The sequence below is a fragment of the Homalodisca vitripennis genome, chromosome 5, assembly GCF_021130785.1.
Source record: "Homalodisca vitripennis isolate AUS2020 chromosome 5, UT_GWSS_2.1, whole genome shotgun sequence".
Classification (NCBI taxonomy): domain Eukaryota; kingdom Metazoa; phylum Arthropoda; class Insecta; order Hemiptera; family Cicadellidae; genus Homalodisca; species Homalodisca vitripennis.
Window position 1 is genome coordinate 82,785,114 of NC_060211.1, and position 25,088 is coordinate 82,810,201.

A 25,088-nucleotide genomic window follows, 5' to 3' on the forward strand; every position below is an offset into this window, starting at 1 on the left:
TCAGATGACAATGAGTATTTGTAACCTTAAAATGTGATAACATAAAACATGGAGTATACTGGTTTTGGTGGGATTGCCGAAAAAGACCAGAAGATTACTACCTTCAGTGGAAACTGCAGAAAATGTTGGAAATTTACTGACTTTGAAACAATTGCTGAAAAATATTAAAACATCAGTTTATTGATGCTAAAATTTTCAATTCTTTCAATAAGCAAAAATTCAAAATTTGTTAAATCAATTATTTATACTAAGGATTGTCATTGGAGTGACATTTGGTACTAGCTCAGTAGTAGGAGGGACTAGAGCTGCTATTTTGGGGTAAAGATTCCTATGCTCAGTATGCATAAAATTATGAAATCAGGCAGTCTGTATCTCTCTTACTTCTCTCAAAGTGACTATTTGAAATGCGCACTGCAATTGAAAATCCCACCATTCGTGAATTGCATTCAGTGATTAGAATTTTGTCAGCCAAAAATTTCAAACTGATCGAAATCCATCAATAATCCTGTGCTATGTAAGTAAATGGAATAAAGAGTGAAAGCAGAGTGAGGCAAAAGCAAAGTTTAAAAAAATGGCTGCACCAATGTTCATGAAAAGGATCGCAGGAGTCGGTCTAGCCTGGCTACTTTTTGACAAAAATCAATGAAAATGTTCATGGAAAACGCAAATTTATAATCATTGAACTTAAAAAACATTTTTCTCAAATTCAAAAAAGTTTAGTTCATAAAATTGTTGTAGAGATGTTTGGCTACCAAAATTGTTGTGCGAGTTGGGTTAAAAAAATCTACAGAAGATAAAACAAAGGTGTGCTGCATTGCTATTATTTCCTTGAAGACTACAATAAACAAGATAATTAACTTGTTGATCATTTCTGGTGGTGAAACTTGAGTGGAGCATGTTATTTTTGAGGTGAGAAGGTAGTCTATGAAATACAAGACATGCATTCTAAAAAACATCAAAAAAACTGAGACTCCAAACTCTGTCAGCCAGAAAGACCATAGCAACTGTTTTCTGGGACAATGAGGGTGTGATGTTTGCTGATTTCCTTGAACGAGGCTGGACAATCAATGCAGGAAAATGTTATGAAACACTGTAGAAACTACAGCAAGCGATAAATAACCAAGTTTAGGGAAAAACTGAGTTAAAATATTTTGCTCAAACAGCTTTCTAATGATGTTGGATGGGAGATTTTCAATCACCCTCAATACAGTCCAAATCTAGTGTTAAAAGACTGCTACCTCTTTCCAGCAACAAAGATGTAACTCACATACAGCATTTTGATAGTGACAATAAATGCCATGCTGGCTTTATCCAGTGATTAATAACTAAAGAGGCAGATTTCTTCAAAGTTGGAATTTAAAAACTTGTGTCAAACTATGATAAATTAATTAATTTGAACGGTGATTATGTTACAAATAGCTTAAGAATGTAGCTTTCAAATGTATATAATAAAAGTTTTCACTTTGTTAATTTTTTCCAAAACTTCTGTTACTTTTTGTCACACCTCTTATTAAATTATTTATATTATGGAAATAATTCTTTACTGCAATATTTGAACTCTTTTGAAGTGTTGCTATTTATAAAGCTGTGTTGTTTGTGTTAAATCAATGATATTTTAATCATTTGCACATTATTCTTTATCAAAATAGTAGAGTCAATAACATAATCTTTAGTCTCAAATACTAAAGTTATTCCTGATTTAGTTGAAAATAGTAACTATCAGCTTTACAGCATTGATTTTGTGTTGTGCCATGTGCTATTCAAAATATAAAATTTACAATGATCTAAATTAGATCAATATTTAAGAGAAATTTATATATTTGTTTACACAGTAAAATACACCATCTGTAAAAAAATACCGTAAAATATTTATCACTTTGATGTTTTATAGTACATTAACACTAAAATACATCATTAAAACCAAAATTCCAGTTCAATATAAAGGTTTTTGTTGGAGACAGTGGATGGTGCGATACGATGTATTATCATCGCTGTCATAATGTGAAAAGAACAATCTGATACTTGCTGGGAAGCTTGCATACATACTGTAACCACAAAAGATAAATAACTGATTTTTTTATGTAACTATCCTAAAAGATTTAACAGTGATATGAAGCTATTAATCTTTTTGACGCAGTTATAGCCAATCAGAAAATTTGCAACATTATTTCTACAATGAACAAGTTTAAACATGTAATCACAAACTTGTATTGGAAATTAATAATTTTTCAATAGTTTTTGCACATTTTGCATTCATGTTTTTGTGAGTTTATGCATTTTATTTCTACACTGAAAATAATTTAAATGAAACTAACCTCAAGATGCCCATTCCCATTGTCTTCCACTGACGGCTCCTCAATGACGTCAGTAACTACCCATTCCTCGTCATCACCGGGGATCTGTGGAAACGAATACTCACTCAAAACTTTAGACGAATAGATAATACTTTGTCAAATACGTTTGGAGTGAGTAATTTTTAAAACGAAAACAGATTTCAAACCAAACTATCAATATTCTAAGGACGCTAAAGTTAGGAAATAATTGAGATTATTTTTTAGTGCTAGCAGTATTAATTCATAAAATATAACAAACTAAGAACCCACTGTAATATTGATGGTTTGGTTTCTTAAATTGGACGTGTTGCATAATTAAAAATATTGCTGAAAAACTGGTGAAAGTCTTGGATAAATAATACTTACCATGCTTAATACAATATACTGAAAATAATAACTTATCAAATTATTATAAAATTAAAATTCATAAAAATACTAATATAAATTAGTTTTCAGTGTCTTCCATGTGTAACAAGCTACAGTCGTTTTAATTTTATAACAACCATATTAATAGATACAATTGTTACCCCTATTTTTTTACAAAATTCAACATGTTATATACAAAATATATTATATTAACAATATTTGACATTAATACTAACAACATATAGAATAATTCATGGATATAATGAATTTATTTACTTACAATTATTTGTATACAAGTGTAATATATGTAACAAGATTTTTGTTTTTTTACTCATTTATTCTTATACTACAAAAATATAATGATTTATATATAAAATGTCTCTATCCTCATAAAGGGTCTTTTTGAGACATTGTATTAGACTACAAAAGGTGACATCTTACCTCAAAATAAGTAGTACAAGTTTTGCTGTAAACAAATTTCACACACTCCTAAGCTTCCACCTAAATGTCTATATTGAATTCTTCACTTCAAACTTCACAACTCATAAACATGTCTTATATATATATAAAAAAAACACCCTATATATGAGATGAAACAACTAAATTTGTGAATAAATTATTGTACAGCTTATGTCTATTTAGTTTATTAATAATTGAATGGTTCCAAGCACATTATCTGATATTTTTACACATAATATATTCATAATTTGCAAATATTTAACTTGAACTGTTGTAAACTATTTACTTTAAGTTTTTCAATTTTCCAATTAACAATAGTTTCCAACTTTTAGATATATACTGTCCTTTGTTTATTAAACAAAGTTAATTCTGCATAATTAACAATTAGTCTACACTAATACAGAATAGTTCAATTCAAATTTGTATAACTGATAAATTTGTACAATTTATTGCTGTTGTGATAAAATTAACCTCCAAATATGTTTTAAATGTTATTAACTTTAATGTTTTGTTAAAATAACCTGTCCAGTTAATACTGAAAAGGGGCTGCTAACAAATTACCCCATTATCTAAAATTGTCTTATTTTGAATGCGTTCTGTTAGGAATACCACATATAAATAGAGAAGAAATTGTAAGCTAATTATCAATATCTAACTTTCCTGTTTTGCACATAGAATAAATTAATTAATAAAAATCTTTATTGCACAAAACATTTGATAAAATGTCAACTGTGCATTACAAACTGCTACAATGATACATTATCATAAATAACTGTATTATGGGGCAAATTTAGTCTCCTTCTATTGTGTAGGCGGTGACAACCAAAAGTTCATTTTTCTGTTTCTAGGATGGGACATTGTACCGGGGTAGCAGTTGGTTTTACTTTAGCACACATTACTTTTGTTTGGAAACTGAAATTACAACTATGTTGATGTTTTTCGTTCACAATACTGTTTAACTTAATTTAAGGTAAAACAGTGTAAGTTTACAGGGTTCCCACTAAATCGTAATTATCAAATTCACAGCTCTTTCAAGGTTTTTACAGAACAAAAATAATAATTTCACAGTCAATAATTTTTACGTAAATTGCAAATAAAAATAGAAAAAGATGGCGTTTTTAACACGGAGTGGTTGATTTCACTATCTAAGAACCAAAACGCACCACAAACACATGCAGTGGCCTAGGTCTTAGTGCTTTGGCATCTGTTACCGGTTCTCGTGTCTTAACTCAGCTTGAACACAGGCGTGTTCCATTTCTCAGACGCAAAATAGTGGGGAACTATTTAAAACTTTTCCTTAGCTCACTAACGATGTCAACATTTATGCAGAAATGGATGGATGCATCTAAAAAAAAAGGAATTGAGATTAGGTTTTGGCTACAAAGGGCAGTATTCGTCCAAACGGTATAGTTGTTTTAAATAACGAGCATAAAAAGTTAATCCCCTGTAAAGAAATTTAAGCAAAGAGGAAAAAAATAGAGTGCAACAGTTCACAGGCAGAAGATCAATACAGTTAAAACAAGACTATCTCAACTCTCTTCATAGGTATGAGCTACCTGGGTGGACAAAAGGATAAAACCATAATGGCCGAGAGTAAGATGTGTTATGACCGCAACCTGAAGCAAGCTAAACAAGCAGAAGCAACCCAAAAAATTCTCCAATCGGACAAAGCGGTCTGTCACATAATAAACCAAGAAAGAACAGCAAACCGGGGCAAAAAAGTCCAGCCCATGAAGCTTGTAACTGCAGGCAAAGTACTATACAAACCTAATGAAATTGCAGAGGAATTTAATAAATATTTTGCTAGTATAGCTGAAAACACATTAAAAGCAAACAAACAGAACACCAAAATTGAAGTAATAACTAGTACACCATCCTCATTACAATAGAATCGGACTTTGTCACTGACCAACGAACAAGAAGTTTAAAAGATACAATAGCTAAGCTAAAAAACAATGCCTCCTGCAGTACTGATGAAATCTCGGGAAAACTGGTAAGGCACTGTGTGGATGTTGTTCTGGTACCACTGACTACTATTATTAACAGGTCTCTTCAAACAGGAATATTCCCCTCTGCTCTTAAAAAAGCTAAAGTGTACCCATGTTAAAGAAGGGGGACAAAACCGAAATTGGAAACTACCGCCCCATTTCAATTATTCCTACTTTCGCAAAAATACTGGAGAAGACTGTATTAAAAAGACTTCTGGCCAATCTAATGGAGTTAAACCTTCTAACCAACAGCCAACACGGATTCATCAAAGGAAAGTCTACAACCACAGCCATGATATATCTTGTAGAGCCTATTATAGATTAACTTGACAACAGAAAGTTCATAACAGCATTACTACTGGATTACTCCAAAGCATTTGACTGCATAGGACACAAGATAATTCTAGATAAACTTGAAGGGCTGGGAAAAACAGGCACTCCTAAAACCTGGTTTGTGAGCTATCTCACAGGACAAAGCCAACTAGTGTAGCTGAACCACACTACTAATGGAGTGACACAGACAGTTAGATCAAAACCGCAACCAATGACTAGGGGAGTCCCTCAGGGATCTGTACTCGGCCTGGTCTTGTTTATACTCTTGACCAATGACTTCCCCGACTGTGTAAAGACTTCAGCTAGTAGTTATGTTTGCAGATGACACAACCCTCCTGCTCCAAAGTGAAACCGCCGAAGACCTCAGCATACTGCTCTCTTCAAATGACCTAGCCGCAAATCCATCGAAGACGAAGCAGATTAACTTTAGAGGAAGGGGGGATAAGTTCCTGTGCTGCCTGACTTAAGTAACGAAGAGGAAACCAAGCTTCTGGGTCTAACCTTGGACGCTAAACTAACCTGGAATCCACATATTGACAGCCTCTGCAAGAAGCTAAACACTGCCACTTATGTAATAAAAAGAATACAAAGTGTAAGCAGTTGGGAAACAGCAAAAATCGCATACCATGCACTTATGGAAACCCATGTGAGATACAGAGTCATTGTATGGGGCAGCACTTCAGCAGCAAACCTGAAGCGAGTGCTAAAAATACAAAAATTAGCTGTAAGATCTCTAGCCAATCTGGATTCCAAAGACAGCTGTAGACCAGCATTAAAACAACTAAAAATAAAGACAGTCACAGCGATATATATCCAAGAACTCATTCTACATGTGGACATCTTGGACTTCCCAAGGTAACACGACCACATTGCTAAAATACCCGGAATACGTCTCTGATACCGCCAGTCAGACATCGAACTGCCCTTCATGACAAGAAACCTGCAACAATGGGAGCACGACTTTACAATCAGCTCCCTTCAAACAACTAACTGGAAAGGCAATGAAGTGAAAACTCGATTCGTGGTTAATGGAACATCCTATCTACACTGTTCAAGAATTCACTAAAAATATCAGCCAGACTTTAGACCAAAACTCGATCAACCATAAATGACAATCATGTATTATTACCATGTATCATATATTTGACGCATAACTGTTCTCAATGTTCATGTTAATAAAGAGAATCTGATTCTGATGCTTATCTTTAGTCACCTTCCTTGGGTCTGATCACAAAGTTATCAAAAACTCCTACTTTAAATGCCTATAAATCCCTGTGCAGCGTCCAAAACCATTCATATTCTATATTTAGTGACTATATTGAATTTAAAAATACAATCCAATCAAAAATTAATTACATTGGTTTGAATTATTTCATACAAAATAACAATTATGTCTACTTTAATATATTTGTATAAGTAGTTCTCATGTTTTTATTTTTCTATATGTAATCAAAATCAAATAATACCGATTTTTTTTATTTAAGTGTTAATAATGTGTTTGTATACCAATAAAACATGTTCTTCCATACAGAAAACATGATTTGGTATACCAATCTCATTACACAAAATTTACTTCTTCGTATTACAGTGAAGTATCAATAAATTTTTATTATTTACACTGTCCGAGGGTCTTCAGTGTGTAGTTTACACTTTTCTCTACTGACAAAATATTTGTGTTTTTCAGGATATTGACAAAACTAAATTGTCTTCTTTAAACTACAGTAGGTTGATTTTTTTAATGTCCCTTTCAAACAAATTACAAAAGTTAATTATCTCTTCCGATTATTAAAGTTCCTGACCTGGCCAACACTTTTATTATGAGAGTTGCTTCTATATAAGAACTATTAATAGATGTTTTAGTTAAATTGGGCCTCCACCACATACAATTATTCTAGTATGCATCATCTTGACTTTAAAGCTATGTTTCATGAATATGTTTGTAATAATTTATTATTTTGCTCTAAAATTGTTTATATATATATATATATATATATATATATATATATATATATATATATTATAGATGAATATTTTGATTTACAAATCAGGTAATTTTATTTTAGTTTTATTATAGCCTTATTTTATATTAGTGTTTTTTAGCTTAAACTGACACTATTCAAATGTTACATCATTGTAACCAAAACAAATAAAGATTTTTTTACTTTGACTTTATACACACACACACACACACACACACACACACACATATTAACAATATGTATACATATTTATGAAATATTAACCGTATGTTTCATACATACTATTTACATACAAATTTAACATCAGTGCTAAACATAATAACAACACAAAAATAGAATCAATAATGACAGTAAAAATAGGACACTAGGATTCTAATGAGACACAAAATTAATAGGTCTATTAGAATAGCTATAGTAGTATTCTTGACTATAATTTTAAATTGTCTATAACGATCATAAATACTTACAATTAATTGTTTCATATATTATAAATACAATGGATCATTTAAATGTTAAAGAGAGAGCCATGGCAGGTAGTGACATTGTTATAAAATTGTATGGTGCCACATAAAACAATTTCACACCCCTATAACAATTCCTGAGACATATGAACACAGTGATTTATTTATACATGCAGAACTTAACTAAACTGATTATGTCTATTTTCTGCAAAAGAATATATAAAATTTACTTTCCTTCGAACAATAATTTTTAATGTTATCTAAAAAAAATGGTAGACAGAGCAAAAGTGAGTCTATTATTTTACAATAATAATACAAACTATTATAAACAATTCAACTGTTTAAATTAAATGTATGTAACCATTTAAAATACTAAACATAACATAAAACATTTCATAGTTACATTGTAAACTATTAATTAATTAAGATTTAAATCATAATTAGAATATATAATTGCTAAATATTAAATTGAATTGACAATCAATGAGTACATAAATTGAAACAAAAGTGTCCAAAGTTAGATAACTAACCTTTTCATAGCACAAAAATGTACTTACTTTATCTAAATTTGTAGGATCAAATGGTTCATCTTCTGCTTTAGTTTCTTTCTTCTCTTCTTTTTTTGGATTTTTATCTTTAGATTTGGATCTGCTTTTGGATCTCGATCTGCGTTTTAGCTTCAAAGGCTTGCTCCTTACTCTGGACTCTGAAGCTTTTTTGTCCTTCCTGAAATTATCACTTGCAGAGTTAACTCAAAACATGAAACTACAAAGATATATTTACTGGTAGTTTATGTAAAATAAAACAGAGTATGTTGCTGTATAACAAACATAACTAAAAACTACTATGCTGTATCATAATATAGTCAATCATAAACAATGAAATTATCTCTGTGACTCATTTGCTATTCTCAGTGAAGATGTAAAATAAAAACATAGAATATTGACTTGTTTATGTTATATGACACATAGTAAACTTTGCAAATATAGAATTTAACTCCATTTCACCTTCCGCTTGATATAGCAACAGAAATCTGACACTGGTAAAAATTTGACTCCTGGAATCTGAAGTCTGTGTCCGTCTGAGGAGATAAAATAAAGTCGACAATGAAAGCTTAAAATGAACTCTTTGCTTTGTTTCGACATCAGGGATACCTATATTTGCATTGAGGTTACCCTTCCCACCATACATAGCTATAATATTAAACTAGTTGCAACCTGGAAAAACAGGCCGTGCAAATATTGCGGCAACACCACTTTCAGCATGCAGTCTGGTGCCTTTTGCATGGGCTATAGGCCCCAGTAAATAAACAATTTAAATAGTAGTTTACAAAATTAAACACCCCAGATAATGATTTTAAAGCTCCATAAAATGTTGGATAATGCCTCAACATTATCTAATGAATTAAAAGCGCCAGAAGACTCTTACAAATGAGGACAAAAAGAGCAAAATATTTAATACTCTCTGACAGCCAGGCTCCACTAAAGTCACTTGACACCAGCTCGTTTGATTCGAAAGCAGTCTGGGAATGCAAGAATGCTCTGGTATAACTGGCAAAGAAGAACAGAGTTATACTCGGTTGGGTGCCAGGCCATGAGGGCATTCACAGTAATAAAAAAAAAAACCCTTGCCAAAAAAAGCACAGAGTCCCTAATGGTAGGGTCAGAGCCGAGCTACGGATTAGCTTTCTCCTACAGCAAAACTCTGGTTAAAGATTGGGAAAAGAGGATTAGATCCGTTAACTGAAGTAGGGCCTCAGGATTAAGACAATCAAAAATGTTTATCTCTCCTTATGCTAAAGAGTGGGCATCCCTCCTAGATTATAAGGATATAAGAAAGATTGTAGGGATGCTGACAGGATGTGGACACCTTAGAAATACCTTATGAAGGTGAGTCTTAGCCAGACTGATGAATACAGACTCTGCAGAGAAGCAGAAGAATCAGCGGAAAGCATATGGCTAAGTTGTCCTGCTATAACTAAATTAGGAAAAAAATCGTAGAGGCCTAGGAAACAATTTCCTCAGCCCAAGGACATTAGAGAACAGGAGCCCTGAAATCTAATCGGCTTTTGTAAAAGTCTTAAACTTTGAGGACATAAGTAAGGAAGGAACAAAGGTCCTTTTAGGACTAAGTGCGGGGAGCCGTTTCTTTCCCTCATAAGGAAAAAACAAATTAAAAGATATCAAAGCTGTGGAGCTTTTTGCCTCCAAATGTGACGATTGTCTGCCAGCCTATAGATCATGGCATACTTCAGGTATTATAAGTTAAAATATCACTGCCGTATTTTTAGTTATTTAATTTCGGAAATAGATAATGATAAGTATTACATCAGTACATTAAAGAACATTTACATGTTGGATATAATTAGGTGGGTAGCTGAAGGATAGAAAGAAATCACTCCTATGACATTTGTCTCTCCTATGGTTTAATTGTGGAAGGTTCTATTGGAACATGACTAAAACAAGTTGTTTCAATGTTACAAAAACTTACCGGATATGACAAAATTAATGAAAATTACTTTGATGAGTGGATGAAAAATGACGATGAAGATGAAATAAAAGACAACAATATTATTGAAATAGTGACAAATAACGAAAATTTGGAAGATGAAATACCTGAGTGCCCCTAAAATTGTATCCCACATTTCTATGAATTTAAGATACTAGACAGGAAACTAGAATACATCATTCAACAAGAAGGAATATCCGCAGCTGAAATTATGTGTTTGAAAAAGTTGAGAGTCTTTGCGCAAGCAGACAAGTCAAAACAGTGAAACAGAACTCCATTATTGGCTTCTTTAAGAAATAAGTTCCAATCTTTTATTTAATGTTAGACCAGTGAATATTTAATGTATTTAATCTCAATTACATAATGTTAATCCCTTGTATTTTTACTTAATTTAGTTGTAAAATACCTACAGTAATTTGATTTAACTGTGATTAATTTACAGCGTACTATTGTATGTAGTGTATATGTATTATGTATGTACATAATCTTACATTTTATTAAACGTTTAAAATTCAAACAAGCTCGTTGTCCTTACACACTACTGCAAATGCTTTATGCCATTATTTTCCGCCTCACATCATCATATTTCACCGCAATAATGACAGAAATAATAAACGAATCATACCAACCTCCAGTATATCCGGATTTTAAAAGTCCGCATGGTCTGTCCTCTACATTAGTCCGGATTTCTGAGAGTGTACCAGGAAGGCCTACTTTTCTCCCAGCCTGTCAAACTAATTTTAATTTGGTTAAGTTCTAAAAAATTAAAAAGCTTTAGACAAGGTTCCAAAAACTTACTTTCTATCCCTGCTACGGGATCTCCTTATTCTATCTCTTGACCGACTCCTCCGTCTAACACGTTCTTTATCATAATCACGAGAAGATTTACTTCTTTTATGATCTGGTGTCAATGACCGGCTCCTCGACCTCTTTCTATGATGGCTTCTGAAAATAAAAATCAAATTAATGCATATAATCAGCTAAAAGTTAATTTTAAGAACTTATAGTTAAAATTTTAGAAAGTGAAATAAGTATAATTTTCCAAATCAACAAACCTACAAAACAGCAGCATTTTTATATTTCTAAACATTTAGCAATATGTCAAAATGCATGAAACTAGATGTAATCCATTAACTCTTTTAGCACCAACCAGTTTTTCTGAATCTTTCTGGAAAATACAATTTAAAAAGTTTGACTTGCTTTATCTCTTCAAAAGAGAGTTGTGACAATTAGAATCACTGAGTTCATAGGAAAACTGAGTAAAGGAAGTGACATTGTGTCCATTATTCGGATCGGTATGGTTGAGTTATTCAATCCAGTACGAAACTCCATCAACATGACACCTCCTCAAGTCATAGACATTCCGATGAGAGAAATTCAAGCATTCAAATGATAAGGAAAACTCAAGTGCAGGAGAAGGCTTCTTGATTTATGAAAGGACTGAAGCAGTCCCCACCTGCTGCCTCACGAGCAATTTCCTGTTGAAAATTCATGTTTTCTTTTTCGATGACATTCTAAACACTCCTCAGATAATTGATAGTCACTCAAAGCTCCTGATCCATTTTAGATTTTAAGAAGAGTGTTTTGGGACCCTGAAGGCGTTGAGTGAAACAGGGTCTTATTTTATAAGATTCAAATTTCCCACCAACATTCCTTGATAATTATTTAATTGCTCCAATTTCAGTAATGACTGAACTATTTTAGGCCAGTGTGGAGGAATCCTTAAGCCAAATATTATTGCAATTAATGATATAATGCATGGTGGTGTTCTGTGCATTTTACGAATGGAAATAAGCTTATCTTAGATATATATTTTGTTAGTGTCCATTGTTAACAGCTTCAAATGATAAGCAAAATTGCTAATAATGGTTCTTATTTTAGGCTCTGCGTGTAGGTGAGTACTTGTGATTTGAAAGAATTATGTTTTCTACACCATGATTGAGTTTGCCATGCTGCCATGATAAAAAAAGTGTATACTTATAGCCATTGTAGTTTAATCCGGTCTAAGGTACTTTTAGTGCCATAGTTGAGTTTGTTTTGTTTCCCCAATCAAAAAAATACGGGACACTTTCGGCCCCAGTAATATACATCCGGTATAAGATATTTTTAGTGCCACAGTTGAGTTTGTTTAGTTAGCAGGAAAATATAGGCTTTATAAAAGTCTTAAAATCTGTAGTAAAAGCTAGATAGTAACATTATCTTTAATTACTGCATTACACTTTCATCAAGCGCTGTATAATTATTTATATAGATAAGTCTCAATAAACTAATTTGGTTATAAAGAATCAAATTCTGTCTGTTTAGATTCACTTTCTGTCCAAGATATTTCCAGTACCATTGTAGAGTTTGCCTTCTGCCCCAATCAAGAAAACATATACTAACTTGAGTCGAACTTGAGTACGAACTTATAGTTAAAATTTTAGAAAGTGAAATAAGTATAATTTTCCAAAATCAACAAACCTACAAAACAGCCAGCATTTTTATATTTCTAAACATTTAGCAATATTGTCAAAATGCATGAAACTAGATGTAATCCATTAACTCTTTTAGCACCAACCAGTTTTTTTCTGAATCTTTTCTGGAAATACTACTTGAGTCGTCTGCTAGTAGTGTGGTTTTAACATGCCTCATTAGGGAAGTAAGTGTTTTTTTTGGGACTTTCTATAAATTGTAAATTGGTTTTTTTGTGAAAAATTGCTACAGACATTGTATAAAGCTTTGTGCAACTTTTGATAAATAGGAATCATAATTTTATTTTCAGCTTTTAAATAGTTATTACTATAAAACAGTGACTGGCCAAGATAACCTGCAATCACCACAGGTTTCCTTTATTTTATTAAGTATAATAGTTATTATGCTCACTGTGAGTATAACTAAATATAAACAAACATAGCAAGAACAAGATTAGATGCCATTGACACTTCAATGTTATTTTAAATAAATACTTGAAACTGGTACATGTGGGTTTTCCAGTAATAACTGGTGTCCACAAATCTTACATCACTGACAATCAATCACATCAGTTACGGTCTTGTCTACCTGAAGTTGCAAGGTGATAGTAGCTCAGTCAGTAGAGATAACGTCTGACATCTTGTGGGTCGGGGTTCAAATCCCACTCTGAATATTATACTTTTTTGCTTCAGATTTCCACATTGTTGTACCAATTTAATAATAGAGTTCTATTTTATACTGTATCTGACAGTGCAATTTGAAATTTTATTTTATCTATATTCAAAATATTAGTTTTTTAAAATAATTGGACGATTATTTGTCATTTACAAAAAATAAATAAAATAAAATTATAATGGAAAATGGAAAATTTAAAAAAGGTGATCTAGTTATTGCAAAAATAAGAGGACATTCAGCTTGGCCAGCAATAATAGAAAGTGTTGAACCTAAAGGCAAAATCACATGTTTTTTAATGTGATTTTTTATTTTACAAAGGAAAAAGGTGTTTGTAGGCCTAGTGAGTTAACTTTATAACGAAGAAAACAAAAATACCCTTCAAGTAAATAAAAGAAATAAAAATGATCATCTTCTTAAAGCCATTAAAGAAATTGAAGAAGCTTGCAAAAATAAGAACTTCAACACAAAAACTCGCGGAATTTAAGCAAGAATTCAACCTTTTTCACCTATAAAGAATACAAAATAATACAGCCTACCCGTCTACTTCCACCCCTTGTAATGAAAAGAAAACTGGATAATCACAACACCACCAAAGATGTGGCAGTAAACACAACATTGGATTTAGACCTCAATTTTCAAGTTAAATGCTCTTACAGATAGGTTGTACTCAACTTGAATTAAGCTTAATGCAAGATAAATATCGCCATGGAGTTCCAGAATTCCAACAAATAAATTATGTACAAGGTAAAAGTCCTCCTGAGTCATCGCCCCAATCCTTTGACAGCACAACTACAAATACAAATGACAATTTTTCCCTCGCCTTAAGCGGTGTTGGATAATGCTTGGTTGACTGATGATATAATTCACAAATATATTTTAACATACTACTGTCTACAGTTTTAAATACAGATACAGACAAACGTGTCTATTTGATGAGTCCCTGCTGTGGCACAGGCTATTAAGTGTTCAGAAGATTTTGGAGAATTCCTAGTACCACACTTATTGAGCAAAATACTGATTATGTTTTTATCCCCATAAATGACTGTATGAATCTCACCAATGGTGATTTAGGGTCACATTGGAGCTTACTGCTTTATGTTAGCAGTCAGCTACCACAAATTTTTCTATTTTGACTCTAGTATGGGTAAGACTTACAACTTGTCACATGCAAAAAAGGTTGCTGCTAAAATCAGGAATCACCTTAATTCTAAGGAACCTTTGTCTGTGGAAATTGTAGAAGTACCGATGCAAACAACCCCAAAATGACTGTGGAGTCCACTTATTATTATATACAGATGTTCTAATAAATAAAATAAAAATCAGTTCTTTTGATATTAACACGGAACAGTTATCACAACAGCTTGCTGGCATAAAACCTGTGACATAAAAACAAAACGAGCCCAATTAGCCTACATGCTTTACAACAACTCCAAAGATATGTTGGCTGATTCGCAAATGGTTGCTGACATGAATGCATAAGGGCTGTTTTGAGAACCATCAATTAAAGAAATTCACTCAATTCGAAGATTGCTTTCCAGGTGTTTAAACGCAATCCTAAAAAAAAGAAGAGATTGTAGCTTACCTGAATGGTAGTAAAAAGGTGCAAATTAAAGTTGACCTCTTTGCTGATAGCCAGGGTAAAGGGTTGCCAGAGATTGTAGGGAGGTGCAGTAAGGGTCTGATCTATATGGACGGACTTATTAAATCTGGAGCCAATTTTGAACAAATCTACAATCAAGCTTCTATATCACTCAACCGACCTTTGATTCTGCTGGCAGGAACAAATGACATGAAAAGTAAACGCCCAGAACCCATTTACAAAAAAATGGAACATATGCTCAAATCTCTCAGTGAATCCAGACCTGTATACGTTACAACAATACCTCCTCGCTTTGATGTGCATCCTGATGATTCGCTGCACTATGACATAGCTCAGGTTAATAGTTATATAAAAGAGCTTGTAACCAGAATGAAAAAATGTCACTCTTCTTGACCTAGGCTTATTTGAAAGAGACAATTTCACCACTCATGGTCTGCACCTTAACTTTAAAGGAAAAAAGAAATTAGCATATATGATAATAGATTGTCTACAAAAAATCAAGCACTAATGTGACCAACAAAGTAACTCTAATTAACTCTTCACCTTCAAGTTTTCAAGAGGAATCGACATCCGAATGGGAAGACTTGCCCACATCGCCTATAAGGGTTTACTGAGACCCACATGGCGAAAGTCATCTGGCATGCTAAGAACAACAAAAGCACAGGAATAGCTCACAGCATCTCGGTGGATTTCCACCATCCTCGTCACATGACAGCTGGGGTTGCTGTGGTCTTTAAGAAAATCTTTGGAAAACCTACACCCTGGCATCGTCGTAGTAAACATCTGGCAGTTCAAGAATGTAATGAAGGTGTTACAGTATTTAGTCTCATTACAAAACAAAATTATTTTGGAAAACCCATCCTACACGATTTATGATGCAGCCTTTTCAGATCTAACTACCAGAGTTCAAGAAGAAAAATCTAAAGCACTTGATATGCTCTCCCATAGCTGTGTTAGAGACAAAGTTAATACAGATCACTTCATTAGAAATGTCCGTAAATTTCAGCAAGTCACAAAAGCCACAGTCACCATTGTCTCATATTACCAGAAATCATTTCGTACTTTGAGAAATGGAATGTCTCAATCCAGATTTTGTGAAAGAACTAGAAGACCTAATCTATCAAAATTCAAAAGAAGAGGATTCCAGCTCAGCAATAGATCTGCAGCAGAGCCCTGTCAGCCCTAGGGTTACTCCTGGCCATTCAAACATACAGTGCAGCTGTCAAGTCAGGTTCAGTGAAAGTGCTAAAGCAGAGCAGTGATAAAGTGTTGAAATCAAAAAATATCAACTCACGTTCAATTTGTTTACTTAACACCACTCCACCACCCACTACTGTATCAGATAACACTCCTAAAATTTCCACTACAACAGCCAACACTCCACAAAATCTCTGCTCCTACAACTATCACTCCCTCAAACACTCCTCCACCAACCACAACTATCTCTTCCCATGTACAACAACAAAGTAATCAAAAGGACTGTTTTTTAGGCTTATGCAAATAAATGTTTGTTGTATAAGGAAACAAAATTTTAGAAATAGAAGATTTATGTCAAGAAAAGAAATTAAATTTAATGTGCACATCAGAGCATTGGTTGGAAGATAATCAAATAAATCTGTTTGTTCCAAAAAATTTTTTTACCTGCTCATGTTGTGTGCAGAAAAGTAAGAAAAAAATGGAGTGTAGTTATTTATATTTTTTAAATTCTATTAAATACAATATTGTAGATGTATCAACATTTTACTCTGAGACACACTTTGAATGCTGTTGTATTAAATTATTGGAAGCAAATGTCGTTATATTTAGCATATATAGGTCTCCGAGTGGTTGATGTCGACAGTTTTTCTCAATAGTTTTGAAAATTCTGTAAAAAAGTTACAAAAGCATAATCAAAACTCATCGTAGCTGGTGAATTTAATATTAGAAATGGGTAACAAAAGTAAAATTAATGCAGTTTCCTTAGATTTTTAAACCTTCTCAGGAGCATTAAACCTTTTCCCTTGTAATAATCAACCGACTCGCTTAAACTCTTGTATCGATAATATTATTGTTAATTTTAATAGGAACTTATATGACATCACTCTTGGAGACCTCTGTTTTTTCAGATCATGTACCACTTTTATTTTTACATGTATTTGGTTGTGAGCCCTTCAGGAACTCAAAACCAATCTGGATTTCAAATATGTTAGATTACAAAAAAAAAGAACATGTTGATTTGTTTAAATCTAGTTTAGAAAGAGAAAATTGGCAGATGATAAATGATTTTTCAACTGAACAAAATTAATGTACAAACTCTATTTGACAATTTTTTAAGACCTATGTAAATCTATGGCACTTTTTGCTCTCCTTTAATTAAAATTTCTAACAAAACTAGCTCTAAAGGGTCTAAACTGGTAGATTGGTATACTCCTGCCTTGAGAGAAACAAAAACTAAAATGTTAACTCTCTATACAATTTACAAAAATTCACTTAAGCGGGGGTCCTGAGCACTATCAGACTGCCTATAACATTTACTTACAGCAAAAAGAATTTACCATAAAGAATTGGAGCAAGCAAAAAAGATTGGCAGTTGAGGAGTATATTGGAAATTCCACTAACCCCTGCAAGGCAGCGTGGAAGGTGATCAGCAATGAATATTCTTCAACCCATAGTAATGAGGTCAATCTTGATCCAGATGAATTAAATACTTTTTTTTCTGGACTCTATTAATCAGTATATCTAACAGGAATAGATCAAAGCCCCAACAATCCAGAACAACTATTGGGAAATACGGCAGGAAATCAACTGTCGTTCACTTGGTCAGAAATATCTTCATCTGATGTAATAAAAGTGGTTTCAAAATTCTCAAATTCAAAATCAACAGATTATTATTGGCTTTCTAATTCTATCATTAAACAAACAATTCATCTGATTAGTGAACCACTTGCTTTTGTTTTCAACAAATGCCTGTGTGAGGATATATTTGCCCCCTCGCTCAAAATTTCAAAAATAACCCCAGTTTACAAAAAAGGAGATAAAAACTTGCCCCAAAATTACAGACCTATTTCAATTATTCCTATATTTTCAAAAATATTTGAATCACTAATGTACAACCAGCTTAGTTATTTTTTTGAATCAAATAATTTACTTTCCACAAATCAACATGGTTTTCGGCAGGGTAAATCTACCACCTCTGCAGTACTTAATTTAATTGATTTATCTTTGGACGCTTTTGAAAAAAAAGAGTCAGTTTCTATAGTTTTATGTGACCTTACTAAAGCGTTTGATAGCGTTCCATTTAATATTCTGCTAAATAAACTCAAATTTTATGGCGCATCGAGGATAACTCCTTAAAAATAATTCAATCTTATCTATTCAGTAGGAGGTCAATTTGTTTCAATAAAAAAATAAATGTTCAACTGTAAAGCCTGTCGAGAAAGGCGTGCCCTCAAGGCTCAGTTCTCGGACCTTTCTTTTTTCTAGTATATATAAATGATCTACCTCAAAATTTAAATGTTCATCTCCATTATTTATGCTGATGACACCACTTTAGTGGCCCGTCACAACGATCTTAATTACTTAAAAACAGATTACTGAACTAGCAGAAGAGCAGGCTCTTTCCTGGTTTTCTTCTAATATAAATTATCTTCTAATCCTGAAAAACACAATACCTAACTTTAAGCCTTAAACAAGAAATTAATCTGGAATCTGTTAAGCTTCTGGGATTTTATATAGATTCTAAGTTACAATGGTCCCTGCATATCGAAACAGTTTGTAAAAAAATATCAAGAGTTAATTATCTACTATGGAAATTGAAAAACTTTGTAAGCTTTAGAATATTTTAAGAATGTCATATTTCGGTCTGTTTCAATCACATATACTATATGGTTATACTAGCTTGGGGCCATTCTCCCCATATAAATAATATTCTTTTATTACAGAAAAAGGTAGTTCGTAATATTGCAGGAGTTTGGTTCACTAGATCACTGTAAGCCACTTTTCATTGAACTTAAGATTCCCACAGTTGTCAATTTGTATATTTTTCAAGTACTATTATACACTAAATCAAACCTACAGAATTTTCCAATTAGGAATAATATTCATCATTATAACACTAGAGGGTGGAATAAACTCAATATACTTCCTCATAGACTGGCTAAAACTGGCACCTCTTTCAAGCTAAATTGTATTAATTTTTTCAAATAGGCTGCCTGATGGTGCAAAGTCTGTTAGTTTTAGACCTTTTAAACATAAAATATACAATTGGCTTCTTCAAAACCCATTTTATAGTATAAATGAATTTTTAAATTGTAACATAGATGTTCCAATTTTAACTAATAACTTAATTTACTGTGCCTAAGATTGAATTTTATATTTTATTGTTACTATTATAATAATTTTTTTTTTCTTTTTTCTCTCTTTTTTTATATATATCTATAAACTATCAAAGGGATGTCTAGGTTTAACTGTTTCGTAATAGTTATATTTATAATGATTCTCATTCTGTACTTTCTCATTATTATTCTTGCAATATTTATATAACTACAAACTAGGTTGACTTTGCCTATTCAATGTAAATTGTCAATGGCAATAAAATTCATGATTCTTGATTCTTAACAAAAAACCAACTTCGATCATCTTCTTTCGGCTCTTTAAATAACCTTTGTAAACATTCTTATCTTTGTACAATAAAGTAGTTTTATAACAGCGATAGATAGGATCTCAATTATAGTAGATGGTTTATTAACCATTGGTGCAATTTAAAATTGGATAATAACTTTGTCTTTGCAATCTGCTTTACACTACTGAGAGAGAACTTTACAATTATTTAGTATTTTCTAAAATTTAAAAGTAAACCAATGTTTCAGCCTCTTTGATAAACTTCAGCTGAAAGTGAAGTACAAGTTTAATTTGTATTACCTGTTGTAGCACAGTCTGCCGGATCCAACAGTTTATAAATAAAAAATGAACTAAATAAACAATTTAATTAAAATTGGGCCAAATTGTTAATCTAAACCATTCTCGAATACACCTGAAGAAACACAAAAAATGTCATTAAAATCAGTCCAGTCGTTTAGAAGGAGTTCAGTGACATAAGCACACTTATTTCTTCGGTTAGCTTTTATGAAACAAAATATGATCTTCCAGGAACTGTGGTAAGGTCAAGCACTGAAAGTTTACTCAGCGCCTTCTCTAGGATCCAAACTGTATCACTAGTTGATTTTTTAAATGATGTTTGTGATCCAGTTTGTTGATAAAAATTTACAAATACATCATTCACAGCCTTCATATCTACCTGATGATTTTCGATTTGAAACAGAAGTTCATTTTGAAAACAGTTCGGACACAGAGATTTTCCCAAAATTATTTCGTTTTGTTTGAGAATCATTTGAATTTAACAAGGATAAGTGATCAAGTTTTATTTCTATTAGGCCTTTATAAATAGGCTTTTTATGAACTTTTAATGGGTCAGAGTAGTATTTACCAAAAATATGGTTGTATTTTACTACGTATTTCTTTTCATGATACTCACATATTGTTGAAATTGAAGTACTTACTCTAAATTTTAACAACTTTTGAGCATTTTCTTCAAACTCTCTTAACTGTTTCAGGGTTCTGTGAAACTGGAATAAAATTATTTGTAACAATCTTCTTTCTAATTTTCCAATGGAACATTGTTCATCCATTTTAATTAAAATAAAATGAATGGAGAATATACACAATAAAGATTTACATTGATTAATTAAATACTAGCACTCACTTAATGACATTAAAAAAGGTAAAACTTCAAAGTAGCCTAGCCTACACAACTACAACATTTGAAGTATCTGGACTGACTGAGAAAAAATGCCAGGTATTGGAGTGGGGAGGAGTTCATTATCTTGTACAGACTTGTCCGCTGAGCTCCTATGCAGACTTGTCTACTAAGCTCTTGTGCAGACCTGTCTACTGATCTGACTCACTGATGAGGACCCCACACAGCTTTTTGTTCTGTATTATTACTGATGTTATTTATAACAATAATAGGCTTTGTACTACTATAAGTTTATATCTTGATAAAGCATTACTCATTAATTTCATTTTGGACTCAGACTATGTTTAAAACAACTAGAACAAAAGCCAAAACTTTTTTAAATATAATTTGGAGTCATATTTAACCATATACGAGGGGGTACCCAAAAAACCGGAATTTTGTTTTAAATAACATATATATTTTTTTTTTTACAAAACAAACTTATGACCTTCAAAGTATTCTCCATTGCACTTTATACACTTATCCCATCGTTGTTTTCACAGTTAAAAACATGTTTTGTACTCCTCGTCAGTGATGGCTGCCAGTTCCTCGGTTATTTTCTTGATGTCATCCACGCTGTCAAATCGGAGACCTTTTACGCCCCTTTTCATTCATGGGAATAAAAAGAAGTCGCAAAGAGGTAGATCTAGTGAGTAAGGTGCATGTGGTAGCAAAACCATGCCATTTTTGGCCTAAAACTGGGTGACAGAGATTGCTGTGTGCACAGATGTGTTGTCGTGGTAAAAAAAACCAGTCCCCTGTTTGCCACAAATCAGGTCTTTTGCGACGAATGCTGTTCCGTAGTCTTCTTAAGACTTCAAGATAAAACACTTGATTTATTGTCTGGCCTGGTGGAACGAATTCTGAATGGACTCCCCTTTACATAAAAAAATGAGCATTGTTTTGACACTCGATCTGACTTGACGGCATTTTTTTGGTCTGGAAGATGATGCCGTCTTCCATTGGCTGGATTGTTGGTTTGTTGTGGTCGTATCCATAGCACCAAGATTCGTCACCTGTAATTATTGTTGACAAGAAATCTGGAACGGCTTCAAGTTGCTGCTTCGAATCACTGCAGGCTTCAATTCGACGTTCCTTTTGAAAGTCAGAGAGAGCACGAGGCACAAACTTGGCGGCAACCCTTTTAATGTTCAAGTCTTCGGTTAAAATCCGTTGAACAGAGCTCCATGACAGCCCACTGATATTTGCTTGATAGTCTGTCATCGGTCTACAAGCACAATTTCTTTCACTTTCACAAGATTTTCGTCTGTTCGGGAAGTCGATGGTCGTCCAGAACGAGGTTTGTCCTGAATTGACATGTCACCATTTTTAAACTGTGAAAACTATTCCTACACTTGGGTTTTCCCCATAGCGTCGTCTTTGTAGGCGTCTTCAACATTTCAACTGTTTCAAAGGCGTTTTTGACAGGCAGAAAAGAACATTTCACAGCCGCACGCTGTTCACTCAAACTTGTCATCATAAAAAATGGCACGATCACAAAACAGCACTAGCAAAAATTATAACTGCACAGGGACAGAATACGTCAGGTCAACGCAAAAGCCAGCACTGAGCCGGCAAAGAGCAGCGCTACATGAGCCAAGCGGCAAGAATTTATACTACACAAGCTCCACCTACGGCAGAGCTATTCCAGGAACTTTTTGGTACCCCCTCATATGAGTCATTGCATTGAGAACAAACATGTAATTTATGTATTTTGAACAAAGCCCAATAACACCATTTAAGTAATTCACATTATATTAACATTGGCGAAAATCATTCACCGTTTATGCAAGGAGGCCATTTTTGTTTACGAGAATCTTGCGATTTTTGGCTTTGTAGACATTAGCGTTAAATTGATTATCACTGGATTGGATTATGCTAGAGCTTCCAAACCAACACCATTCTTTTACAAGAATGGTAGAAAGATCTCTTCTACAATAAATAGGCTACTTGGTATCTTCTTCATAGCTCTAAAAGCAAAGATTAACTCCCAAAATCGTCCCTAAAGTTAGGTATTGAAAATTGGCAAATTTCACTATTTGGAAGCTTAAAAAACAAAGAAGGGATAATCTATCACAGTTCAAGCTTTTTTTCAGTTAGATAGCATAGCTTACTAATATAAAATAAAGTTTTAGTCTTAAAACATGTTTTCTTAATTTTTTATAAATTTTTGAAAATTGAAATTATTGAAAGCTTAAAGCTTTAGATCTCTGGTGGAACATGATATAAAAATCTGATTTTTGCACAGCATGTACATATATATGGTGCTAAAGTAGTGTATAAATTTGAACTTTGATATTTGACTCTGAGCAAAGTTATAAATTTTCAATAAGTTAAGAAAAAACAGATTTTCACCAATGTTAATATTATGCGAATTACTTAAATATGAAGGTGGTATTGGAAAGTGAGAAAAGTTGAGATAGAATTTTGTGTTAAATTGTTTATTAATATATACAGAAGGTCTCAAAACAAAGAAAAATCAGAGATACATAGAGGCCTTTTTATAAAAAAAGTCTATAAATAACAGATCAGAATTTTGTGTTAAATTGTTTATTAATATATACAGAAGGTCTCAAAACAAAGAAAAATCAGAGATACATAGAGGCCTTTTTATAAATATTCTAATTATTTGTTTGACCTCTATGGTTCATTTATTATTTATGAGATGACTACGTTTTATATATATATATATATTATATATTTATATATACTGGGTGCTTCAAAAAAATGTATACACACTTTGAACTTCCATAGAAAATTTATTTACCGTTCTACAAAGTAAAATTTCAGGAAATTAGAAAGCTTAAATTCCAATGTAAATGAAACGTAAATAACAAATGTTAATACTGTTCAAATTGGTGACCTGCAGCATCAACAAAATTCCGAGTACGAGTTACCACTGATTCTGTACATCGTATCAAAACGTCTAATGAGATTTCTCTACACACAACTTGAATCTCATTCCAAAGAATGTCTAGGTTACGTGGTTTACGTTTGTACACCTCATCTTTTACTGTGCCCCATAAGAAGAAATCCAGTGGTGTAAGGTCTGGAGAGCGTGCTGGAAACTCGATTGGCCCCCTGCGTCCTATCCACTGGCCCGGCAAATTTTGATCCAGGTAAGCTCGTACGTCCCTGTGATAGTGCGGCGGGGCACCATCTTGTTGAAAATAAAAATTATCATTACCGTATAATGCACGAATGGCAGGAAATATGGAATCAGCAAGCATTGTTAGGTAATTAATACCAGTTACAGTACCTTCAAATCGAAAAGGTCCAATGAGTCCCCTTGAAGACAAACCGCACCACACATTTACACCAGGCAAATTTACAGCTTTTTCAATTGTAATGTGAGGATTGTTTTCAGCCCAGTAAACACAATTGTGCCTATTGACAGTTCCATTAAGTTTGAATTGGGCTTCATCCGACCAAATGATGCTACCCATAAATTCCGGTTCACGTATCACCATCTCCTGAACCCATTCACAAAATTGCAACCTTCGATCTGGATCGTCGTCACTTAGCTGTTGCACCAGCCTTGGAATGTAAACACGATACTTGCCTCTCTTCAGAATGCGTAGCACGCTGCTAGCACTTACATCACTTTCACGTGCCCCTTGCCTTGAAGATTTGTTAGGAGAGCGTTGAAACAGTTCCAAGACTGCCGTTGAAGACTCATCACTTGTAGCTGTTCGAGGTCGACCTGAATGACCTTTATGCACATCACACACTGTTCCATGAACTTCGAATTTGTCTTGTATGCGTGTAATTGTTAATCTTGAAGGTGGTTCTGTATCATAATCCCTTCTCCACTGTCTTTGAACTTCATTTACATTCTCAAACTTCCAGTAACACTTAATAACCTGCTTACGTTCTTCAAAACTCAAACGTATGTCCGCCATGTTGATATTACAAATTCCAACTAACAATATAACATAAAGGGATGATTATGCTGCCACCTGGCGAAGAAATATAACATTAGCCTTGTAGAGCGGGAAAACTATGATAGTTTAAAGTGCGTATACATTTTTTTGAAGCACCCGGTATATTTATATATATATATAAATATATTTTATATATTTATATATATATATATATATATATATATATATATATATATATACGTGTAATGGTAGCACATTCACCCAGCAAGTGAGAGATC

The 25,088-nt window shown here is 33.0% G+C and overlaps 1 protein-coding gene across 1 annotated transcript in view; it reads right to left on the reverse strand.

Moving 5' to 3' along the window:
* LOC124362446 (probable ATP-dependent RNA helicase DDX46) overlaps positions 1-25,088 on the reverse strand; it is a 77,826-nt gene that overhangs the window by 50,554 nt on the left and 2,184 nt on the right. Inside the window, exons 2-3 of the mRNA XM_046816957.1 lie at positions 11,226-11,372; positions 8,477-8,645 (exon numbers count right to left, since the gene is read on the reverse strand). Of these exons, the coding sequence (XP_046672913.1) occupies positions 8,477-8,645; positions 11,226-11,372 (316 nt within the window). The remainder of the gene's footprint in view (positions 1-8,476; positions 8,646-11,225; positions 11,373-25,088) is intronic.